At 34.0% G+C, this 11,511-nt stretch overlaps 2 protein-coding genes across 2 annotated transcripts in view; one reads left to right on the top strand and one right to left on the bottom strand.

Annotated features, from left to right (window-relative positions):
• The window catches only part of TRIADDRAFT_52504 (uncharacterized protein), a gene marked incomplete at both ends in the record, with an annotated part of 5,768 nt that extends 1,185 nt beyond the window's left edge, over window positions 1-4,583 (top strand). Inside the window, 9 exons of the mRNA XM_002108936.1 lie at window positions 2,262-2,347; window positions 2,504-2,522; window positions 2,714-2,747; window positions 2,848-2,954; window positions 3,074-3,236; window positions 3,301-3,413; window positions 3,510-3,653; window positions 3,737-3,817; window positions 4,521-4,583. Coding sequence (XP_002108972.1) covers window positions 2,262-2,347; window positions 2,504-2,522; window positions 2,714-2,747; window positions 2,848-2,954; window positions 3,074-3,236; window positions 3,301-3,413; window positions 3,510-3,653; window positions 3,737-3,817; window positions 4,521-4,583 — 810 coding nt within the window. The remainder of the gene's footprint in view (window positions 1-2,261; window positions 2,348-2,503; window positions 2,523-2,713; window positions 2,748-2,847; window positions 2,955-3,073; window positions 3,237-3,300; window positions 3,414-3,509; window positions 3,654-3,736; window positions 3,818-4,520) is intronic.
• A 1,348-nt stretch (window positions 4,584-5,931) lies between these two features.
• TRIADDRAFT_52503 (uncharacterized protein) lies at window positions 5,932-9,561 on the bottom strand (the record flags this gene model as incomplete). Its single annotated transcript, XM_002108195.1, has 3 exons — window positions 5,932-7,311; window positions 8,932-9,065; window positions 9,525-9,561. 3 exons carry the CDS (start codon window positions 9,559-9,561, stop codon window positions 5,932-5,934), a joined length of 1,551 nt encoding a protein of 516 aa, XP_002108231.1.
• Between the last annotated feature and the right edge of the window lie 1,950 nt (window positions 9,562-11,511).

Raw genomic sequence — 11,511 nt, 5'->3', positions numbered from 1 at the left:
CGAATGATGAAGACAGATCTTTAATCTTGTTAAAACTTTTACACCTTACTGCGGTCTCGAAAAGGAATACATCTTTTTACGTTCTACGCAATTCTACCTTAATGTGAGAAAGATGAGATAACGATATATATTTTCATGAATGACCAACAACAAAGATTTGAAATTATGCATATACTGTAATGATGATATACGCACACGTAGCACATGAGACCATAACCAAATGCTAATATACGCACAGTACAGTTATATTGAACAAAACGTATACATTTAAATAGCTAGTTTCTACGCATTGATAACCTTTTTCCTCCCATACAATGACATCATTTAAAATCATAAATCGAAAAGTTAACTCTAATAAATGGGCATTAAAATTAAATTTGCACTACCGATCAAGATAGAGCTGAATTTTTATTTACTGCATCTAGCTGTATCTAATTCAAAATTTGGCTGTTTAGTATACATTTGTATCTTATGTAAAGCTAAAACTAATAATACTTTTATATAAATCTACTTGATTATGGTATCTACTGGAAAGCTAAGAAGTATATAGCAATCGTGATAATCGCTCTACCTGAAATGTGTATGAAATAGAATATCAATGTTGCATAGCGATCCATACGGTCATTAATTAAACCATTTGTCAACACTGGAGCCTTTGCATGTTACTGTACTGTATTATGGATACTAGGAACTTAGTTCAGTAATAACCAATGATCACACTCGTATATTGCTGTATGGTGTATTCAGAACCCTATGTAGGCTATAATGAAGACGGCAGTGGTGACGTCTACGTAACAAATTGCTGTATCCGCTTGTTCAGGTCTTGTGAAGACTTTCGAATTGCACTGATTGATTCCTGTATTTACCCTGACAAAGTTACACTTTAGCACTACAGTACCCATATATTGGAAGTACTCTTAAACTGACCCGAATAGACTCTTTTTCATAAATTTAAATTTTTGTTTAAGAGCCAGTGGATCTAATACTGTACTATGTGTTCTTACTTGTCTATCGTAGTGATAGTAGTATCATAATGCCATATCTTAGACTTTCAATCATTAAATTCAACAAACCGAGTTACTGTTTAGTTACAGTATAAATGTTAAACCCTCCATGATTTAGAGTAGTTATGGCGTTAAGTTACAATATATAATCTGAAATTGCAATGTAATACTTTAGCTAGGTATAGCAGTTATTGCTGTACTCGGTAACTATTTAATTTCTCTTCGTTTGGATAGTATTCATCAATCATAAATTAAATTAATCTACAATTATACTGATACTACATTACTCTTATTATGGCTGAACAAGGTAATAAAGGTAGTGTGTAAGAATTCATTATTATGACTTCTTGGATCATTGATCCAAGCTCTTCATAATAAAAGCTACGTCAATTAGACACGACATCTCATAGGAAAAATATGAGTAATTGATCATGCTAATAGTATTGGAACCTTAATTTGATATATGTCAGCGGCTTAGAGCTTTAATTTGAGGATTTTGAGGACGAGATAGGTCGAGATCGTAATAAAGTATACTTTCAATTATAAATATTCAAGATTGCGAAAATTAGATTAAGATTTTATTTTTCTATTTGTTATTTTATTTGGAGATGTGCTTTTAAAGGAAGCAGTTAACAGATCTAGGCTGCTTGATGAGAAATGTATTTCTTTACTTTTTTAATCTCACTGCTAATTATCTTTGAACCTGCTGTACTCTGCGATTTTAAAAATAACTTTGATCATAATTTCTCAGTACACATACTTAAATTTGTATATGTAATGTTGTTATGAGTTAAATGTTAATAATTCTTAAATTTACTTCAAACAAAATTGTTGTAAGGTATTCTTTACGTAACAGATGTTTCTTTCTAATAGTTAAGCTCGTTGTTAAGTAAACACGAGTATGGAATTACCATCTGATTTTTATCAACTGCAGTATCAAGTTGACTTTAGTTATCTCAAAAATGAAATTCTATTTCCTGATAGTTACTAACTCATAAAGAAAATAATAACGACATGGTCCATGAACGATATATAGTACAGTTTTATAAACGCAACCTTAAGTCTTTGCTTAGGTGTATCACTATTCTCGCAATAGAACAATATTTTGATACTGTAACAAATTTCTGCAACTGAACTAGCTTGTAATGGAGCTGATTCGTCGTAGATAAATCAAATCTTTATTGCTCCCTTTTTCCAAAGAAATGCTAATCGTAATATAGCTTTTGCTTATCTCATTGTATCGATGCGTTCTTTCAGGAGGAAAGTAAAGTGGCCTTAATTGGGAAAGATGTAGAAGTCGGTATTAGGGATGGCAAAGCTAAATCAAGTCTACCTCCATCTTGGTAAGATGAGCAGCTAAATATCTTTTGAAACATTCATAGTAGTTATTACGATAAATTAAGTTGAACTAAAATTGTAGTGATTTTCATACCTTCATAAAGCTTACAAACAACATCAATAAATATATTTATTCGTCTTGGTTTAAATTGTTTAAATAGGGTCGATGCTGTGGACGAGGTTTGAGATCATACTGTAACTACTACTAGACCTGAGTATAAAATACTTTACATAATCAGTGTAATCATGTAATTCACGCAATTTTTTCAAATCACCGAATTTTTACGTATACTATAATGAGGATAAATTGAATAAGGATAATTATTTGATCTTTCAATCTTATATTTTTGGTCAACATTTTTATGGAATAGATTCATTATGATTTTACTCAAATCAAACAAAAAAGTAAGAACTAGCACTTCCTTTAGCATTGCATAGTAGCTCTCTTTTGCTGATTAAAATAATCATCAGTATGGAATTCTTTTCAACCCACTTAACTTTCTAGTGAAAGAACTATCATCATTACATGATAAGCAATTAAATAGACCAGATTTTAATGACAATATGGAAGATGAACATAGTATTGAAATTTTAACACAGGAAATTACGGAGGTAATAGAGCTCATCCATCACTTGATACCGTGACATGGTTCGATATCCATGTTCTCATTATTCTCGATTATAACAACTTTATCAATTTGCATCATTTTCAACAACTTAAATTATGGCAGATGTTTCATCGATGCCAACGTAGTATTAAGAATATTGGTAGTCGCAATCGTTCTGCATCGTCACAAGAACAGAAAATTGCGAAGAACGTTATGGCGTCTCTGGCTGTAACATTACAAGAAATGTCATCAACTTTCCGCAAAGGCCAATCTAGCTATTTAAAACGTAAGATCTAAGATTGTTAGCTAGACTCTTTCTGGATCATTTTAGAATTGATCTTTATGCATAGGTTTAAAGTCTAGAGAAGAATTCCTAAGTTCCAGTATCGGTGGGCCAATAAAGAATAATGTAAACTCATCGCCATTTGATTCTGATAATATTGAACCAGAAGTATACGATAGGGTATAATGAGATAATTATAATATACCTTCATATTTCTATTAATATTTTATTTCTATAAGCGAAATAATGAGTTTAAAAAATTTGCATACGCACAAGGGGTTTACGAAAGATCAGCTGCAATATGTCGAAGATAACACCGCCTTAATCGAAGAGCGAGAACGAGAAATTGTCGCTATTGTTCGATCCATTTCAGAACTAAATGAAATATTTAAGGACCTGTCAACACTGATCGTAGATCAGGTATTAAAGTAGTCTATTATTAGGAACTGCTAAGAAGCTTCAGACGTATCTTTTCTTAAGTTTTTTGTCTTAAAAATTAACAGGGAACAGTTCTTGATCGCATCGATTATAACATTGAGCATGCAGCAGTACAAGTAGAAGAAGGACTAAAGCAGTTAGAAAAGGTAATGACGGTAGTATGTAATATTTATACGTGAATTTTCAGTTAATCGAAATCTAGAATAATCCAAATTTTACGGTAAGGTGATATTGAATGTAAATATAATCATATTTCATTAGGGGGAGAAGTACCAAAAAAGATCTTGCAAAATGATTCTGATTCTTGTACTAGGTGTAACTATTATCATAATGCTGATTATTTTGTTGGCCACGAAGATCAAATAGCCAATTTTAGCTCTTTATGTAACCACATCAAAAAGCTCGAATTTTAATATATTATTAAAAACATAAATTCAAGTATTGAATAGGAAAGGCAATACTATCCTTATAAGAATGCAAGAAATAGTTATTTGATCTGGAGAGGAGCAATGTACCATAATTTCAAAATTCAAATATTATTTCATGTTTTCTTAACTGTACAATATATTATAGAGATCCCGTGAAAATTTATTTACCATAGTAAAAAGATATAAAATAGACAATTTTATTACATGACTTCTCTTATTTATATGTTATTAAAATATATCTTACGAAGGAAAATCATTGACAGTGAAATAATTATTAATAAATTTTATTTGTCATCCTTTATTATGTAATAGGGAGTATAAACGTACGCAGCATATAAATAGTCTAGATATGATCCAAAGAATTAATATAAGTATAAAGCAATTTAAAACGTTCTATCTTTTTTGCAAAATTTAACATCAGCTCATCTTTACCCCTGGTATTAAGGTTGTTGTAAAGTATAAGCATAGCGTCTTGATTAGCTAAATGTTCAAATATTTATATAACGCTGTAAGTATTTGAATTTTAAAGAGTGAATAAACTATCTCAAGTCTGTAGCGTTGATATTATTGTTTAAGCTCCCGGTAAACTCACATCTAATTGAGAAAGTTCGCTTCTGTTTCATCAATAACAGTTCCTTCTTTTATATCCTCACCAGCAGATTTTGTACGCTAGTCTGCAAAATCCATAATATCGGCACTTTCACATGTTACCCAATATTTGAAATATAATAGAGAAAAGGCTATATCGTACTACTGTATGTACTCGTAAATATGTGCTTGATGATCTAGTATCGATATGTTGACAGTCCAAAATCATAAGTCTGATTTACATCACATAAATACAAACTAGGCTCATAAATTTAATCTACATATCGACGTTAACACTTTAAAATTGTGAGAAATGATTTCCATTACACGTAAAGTTCGTGCACAGTATATGGCCAATAGCTGCCTATCTATGGACGCGTTAATATCTTGTAATCGTGAGTGCAGATACTGTAATACAGTATTCTGTTGTTCCTACCAGTAGAGAACACAAAAGTACGTACTAACGAACACTGTGGCAAAGTACATGACACCGTATTTAGTTATTCTCAGCTTTGATCAATAAAATGATACGAGATTGGCATCGACGCATAATGAGAGATTAAGTGTATTTTAGCATGATATGGTGAATGATCAGGCGTACAAATAAACTATGGAAACTGCAGTACAGTATATGCTGATGGTATTAATTTTTCTCTACAATTTACAATATACTAATGTACAGTCAGTATATGAATAAAAGACGTGAGATGAGAACGTAATAAAATGCAGGCGCATATTACCCTTTACTTTGTAACTTAAATATTTCAGAAAAATTCGTGAACAATGTTACAATACAAGACGTTACAATTTTGGCCGTTTATATCAAGACTTTGATCATAAGGTTACTAAGCATTATATTCGTATCATAGATGAAGTATAAAAAAGCTGATGAAAGTTGCCTTTATGACATAAACATATCGAATACTGTTCGTATAACATTTAACATAGAAGAAGGAGCTGACTTATAAATATACGGATATATATATATATTAAGACAAGTAGGCAAATCGGTTTAGAATATTACAAGCGATAAAGCTATTTAAACATCAACAACTAATAAACTGTACATTTTCTTCAACTTTAAACATGTGTAGAAACAAAAGTACTTAGTCCGATGATAGGTAGAAACCGTAATATATTCCGCTTGTATTTTAAAGAAAAGCTTATAATAACTTAGTATATACAGCTGACACACATATAACAATTAATTTGTATACGATATCATACTTATAGTCGTTAGCAATTTAAAACAAATTTGCTTTTTTTACAATGGAGCTAGCGATACCAAATGCACCACCAGTTATAAACCGTACAAAGTTATCACCGACAAGAGGACCCATAGCATACATATCCGGTTGATCGATAACTTCATAAGTATATGGGTCAACTTTAATAGGGTTCGATTGATAATTATAATCAACATACGTTCCGTTCTGCACTGCCCCTGCAATTGTGCTATCCGTCAAAAAGCTTAGATCTGGGCTCGATCCTATTACAATTACGACGCTCGATGCTAAAATAGCGATGCGTTCCAAATTTTTCATACTTTCTAGAATGCAAGTGCCATCGAATTTTATTTCTATCAGTTTATAGCAACAAAATGGAACATAGCAATCGCAACCATCTCTGCTAGTACAAGTCATAAGTTCGTATACTTTACGATACTCAGGATAAAAAGATAATGGTAAACGATTGAATACTAAGCTATGATCATTTGTCTTCTGTATGAATGAATGTGCAACATTAAAACCGTTCTCTAGAGCAGCAAGAATTGTATCACCGGCTGATAGACCAGATCCAATAACTAAAATCGGCCCATTAGTATTAGAGGATAGATCAATATGCTTAAAATCCGGGCAGCGATGGTAGACAAAAGGAAGACCTTCTCCCGGAATATTTAAAGTTTTTGGGATATCGTAAACACCTGTCGCTAAAACTACTTGGCTCGCTAATATTTTATAACTAGAAGAAACGTCACCATCCTTATCTTCAACATCTATAATCCAATTTATATTTTTGTCATGGCTATCTTCTCGGCTGCGTTCATCGAATTCTTCTTCGCCGTCAGAATCTAAATTTGAGCCGGTAGAATTTAAGGGATGTAATCTTTTACAAGTCTCACCATTAATGACGTTTGCTTCATAACAGGATTCGTCTGAATCTGAATTCATATCAGCACGGTCGTTCAGAAAATTACATGCTAAATTATATCGACGGACTGATCGAACAGTTACGCCGCCGCGTAGGTATTTATCCATTTGCATATATTTGGCATAATCGGCATAATAGTGTCTAACCAGACCTAGATCTAATCTGTCCAAAGTACCAGTTTCTTTCGAAGGGATTCTACGATTTAGCCAATCACGCATTCTATAGCCAGGCAACTCTAACCAGTTAGAATAGCCTAGCGTTCTTCCATCTTTGTGTATGCTTCTCCAACTTCCACCAGCAGAGTACTTACCCAAGACGAGATGTGGAATTGTGTTATTACTATCAAAACGCCATGTTAAGCATGATTCCATATCCAAACCAAGATCTGCATTTGGGTGATGAAGTTGGTCAAATAGAACAGCCACAGGGTTCGATGATCTACCGTTTAAGCCATCACTTAATTCCTCTAAATTCTGTTAATCGAAATACCATCCAACATATCAATAACTAGTATTTCCAATAATGACTGACTGCTGATAACTTACGAATACCTAGGATTACTGTAATATATTTGTGAATCATTTCATTGATTAATTATTATTTTGTTACTCTAATCATGACGAGTTTATAAATACCCTTTAATTAATTAGCTATGTACAGATTTTGTCGTAAAAACAGTAAATATGGTAAATAAAATTATTAGGTGAAAGATGGCTTAAACATTTATAATTGTATAACATCTTGAAGTAGAGAAAGTTTTACACATGGACTATCGGATATACTGTATAATAAAAATTATAGTTTTCGATCAGTTCTAATTACCGTTATATTGTACAGTAGCTAAAATTGTACTACAATAAAAATTTATCTCTTTTAGTTGCAAAAGTGATTCTGGTAATACCGCGTAGTTTTATTTCACTCGCAAACTCGTAAATCTTGATCATAATTCCTAGAGATTCTCAATACTTAGATAACAAGAAACATGAAAGTCCTTGAACTACCGAGTCCTTTATCAAGTTATATACGAGTATAAGAGTATGGTGCTATTGACTCCACTGACTGTGCCTAGTCTCCATGGTAGTGCACCATACACTATTTTCAAAGATTAATAAATTGCTTCCCGACAGGAATATACTTTACGTAACTCATCAGGTGTAGCATTGACTTTACACGTACAGTCATAGATCTTAATCACTACCATTGTAATTTTAGAGGTCCTTGATAGACCACATCACAGCAGTATTACTAGTAGACGAATCTAACGATCTCAAATTATGACAGCGCTAATTGAATTCACAGTCAGGTGTTTTCTTAAGCGTATTTCTACCGTGTTGGCAATTTACAGTTATTTATCTATCTACGAACAATCACATTAATATCTGATTTTATTAATTCTAGTATCCGACTTCTAATACTGTAATGGTGCAGAAAGCGAAAAGAACTTATTTTTAACTGAATGATCAACAAATTTACTACTAGCAGCAAAGGAAAAAGAAATCTATACACACTTTTAAGCATAATACTTAGTAATATCAAAAACTGGGTTACGCCTCACAGTGGGATTACTATACTGCTTTATACTCATATACAGTAATGTAATCATTATCATAGCTAGCTTGTCCAACGCTTTCTCCGTGCTGATTATAATTAATTAATTAATTATTACCTTAATGTTCACTGTAAGCTATCACATTCAGTAGTACAGTACTACTGTATGTAAGGATCAAATACCGAAACGTAAGCGTAAGGAGATTACAGTACTGTACAAGTATGATATTATTCTAATATTTAGATAACATTTAAGAGTTTTAAATAAGCAATGTAATCAAACGGGCTACAGACCCTTATGGTTGCGACACCAAATAATAATTATATTATTATCACTATTATTATACGACAGTGTACAGGCGATAACCGCAAAATCATTTAATTAATCAAGCTATCGATTCTCCTCCGTTACAAATTTTGTGATGTGATGGCGCTATAAAGCAATACATATAGTACAGTGACGATGTAGTCTATTATCCGGTGATACATAATAAATAGATTTTACTATTGAACACAGTCAAATCATGACGTCAGCAACTTTTTACCTGCTTTAGTAGAGTTTCCTGCCCAAATTGATTCAGTTTATTTTGCAATAATTCATCTGGGTGAATTTGACCGTTGTAATATGGCCAGTTCCCAGATAATATATGTGATAAACTCAGACCCGAAGGACCGTTACCTAGAAATTAAAAGTTTAGAATTAAAAAAGCTGTCCTGTCCTTTCTTTATTTTATCTCGCTTGATGTGTATATAAATAAATATTAAATTTTACTACATGTACGCGTACACTTGTGTACCACATAATGTATAACGTACGTATGTACAGTACTGTACTACTACTACCGTAAGACCGGCGGTACAGCGAGACAGTATGGTATACGAGAGTACCGTACGTTGTGATTACCGAACCGTACGTTGTTATTACCGGGCCGAATGAATGCAACAACGAGCAAACGCGTTGTTCTGGAAAACTACATGCAAGTTTACTAGTTGGAATCGAAGTTTAAATACAATAAATATCAGTTAAGCAAATTCAGTTCATGTTATAAAAAATCTGTAATAATTCTGTAGGTATCCTTTCAGCACTACGGTCCTATAGGTGCAAATATTAATTAACTTTATACTAAGAACAACTTACCGATTATTACGACAGGGATGGTAATTACAGCTGACATCACTAAAATTCGAAAGACGCGTTACCAAACTTAGTAGATATCGTATCCTTGCAATTTCATGCTAAGAAGAGCTGAAACGTATCTCGCGATCTTCTATGATTTTATAGCTAAAGCACAATCCACAGAATGAAATAGCCTTCCTTATATTGCTGTCCCGCACCAAGCACTGTGCATCGAAAAATAAAGCTGGATTCTGGATTCGGTATGACTTCTGCCACTTCTCTCTACTTGCAGCCCTAAACACCTCCGCAGTAAAGAACTTCTGCGTTCAAATCCGAACGTTTGTTCTTTTCCTCTGTTTTACTCAATCTTAGCCTAGCGGTTCAAAAAATTCTTGTATAATTATTTATATATAATGTATTATCTCGCGGATTATTGCGAAATTATATAAGAGTTCTTCGCATGAAGCTCATGGAATTATACTGTATCTACTGTACCTCACAAATAGTACAGTACAGTACAGTGTACTGTACAGTACTGTACTGTAGACTACAGTCTGTAGTTTTAAAACTGATAACTGCACTGTACAGTACTGTACTGTACGTACTGTACTGTACTGTCAGTCGCTACAGTTTATAGTACTGTATACTGTACACTATAGTACCGGTACTGTGATTAATTAATTGGGGGATTAATTTCAATCTACTGTATTTAATAATCCATTTTCTTTTAGTGGTCTTGCTTTACAGTAGTACAGTACTGTACAGTACAGTACGGTACAGTACTATAGTCAGTAAACAGGGACTTGTACTGTACATTGTACACTGTGTACAGTACAGTACAGTACTGTATGGCAGACTGGCAGTACTGTACAGTGTACACTCACTACAGCACTGCATGACACATACAGTACTGTAGAGGTGCATTATGACCTCTCTATACTGTACTATGCTCTCTGTACGGCGATGCATACCACATTCTTGACATTCCCGGCCTGATACTTCAACAGGTCGAACTAGGTTGAACCGTAGCTCATGGTTCAAGCATGCTTCAATCATGGTTCAACGTCGTAAAGTGCCATCTGACATGAGCCAGTATACTGTACAATGCATCAGACAGATACTATACAGTACTGTACAAGCATGTTTATTTTCTCTTTAAATATAGTATACCGTAGAAAAAGGAAATACAGTAATCTTTACATAAACCATCATAAGCCATCATGGTAGACAAGTAGACAAATATGGTTTAGTAGTTTCAGTACAACTGTATCAAGTACTATACTGTACTGTACTTTAACTCAAATTATCTGCCAGCCTCAGAAAAGATAAGAGTACTTTGTAAACCAAATCGCGCTCAAAATGGTGTACTGTACTGTACACTGTGCTAGTGATCGGCCACGGTCGACTCGACTCATGAGTCAAGCCGAGTCGCGGATTTTGAGTCGGACCACTGCTGTGTCTTTGAGCCAGAGCCATTCGGCTCCTGAGTCGATTGGTCCGCCTCAGAGTCGACTTCGAGTCGTGGCTCTACAGTACAGTATATAGACTCAATACAGTCAGGGATACAGTACGCGTACTGTACGTTACAGTACATTGTACCGTGCGATGATACTACGACGTACTGTACAGTACAGTACAGTACTGTATGTTATTGTACAGTATTGTACTGTACTGTACAGTACTGTACACTGAACACTAGGGTCTCTACTAGTGTACTGTACACTGTACTGTACTGTACACTACAGTTGGTTAGGGTTGTGTATGTACTTGTAGTACTGTACGTATATGTACGTATACAGTATAGTATTAGACTCAGTTAATGTACCTCTTTTACGGCTCAGACAGCTTGGTCCGGCTCTTGAGTCGGGCCGAGCCGTTGAATCTGAGCCGAGCCGTTGTGAACAAAGTTGAGCCAGAGTCGACCAGGAGCCGCCGGCCGAGCCGTTTTTTGAGCCGACCGTGGCCGATCGCTACACTGTGCTGTACACAGTTCATGCCATACGCACAT

This window comes from Trichoplax adhaerens, genomic scaffold (genome assembly GCF_000150275.1).
Source record: "Trichoplax adhaerens TRIADscaffold_1 genomic scaffold, whole genome shotgun sequence".
NCBI classification, from domain to species: domain Eukaryota; kingdom Metazoa; phylum Placozoa; class Uniplacotomia; order Trichoplacea; family Trichoplacidae; genus Trichoplax; species Trichoplax adhaerens.
The sequence above is the reverse complement of the archived record's forward strand: the minus strand, read 5'-3'. Positions and strand labels throughout refer to the sequence as shown.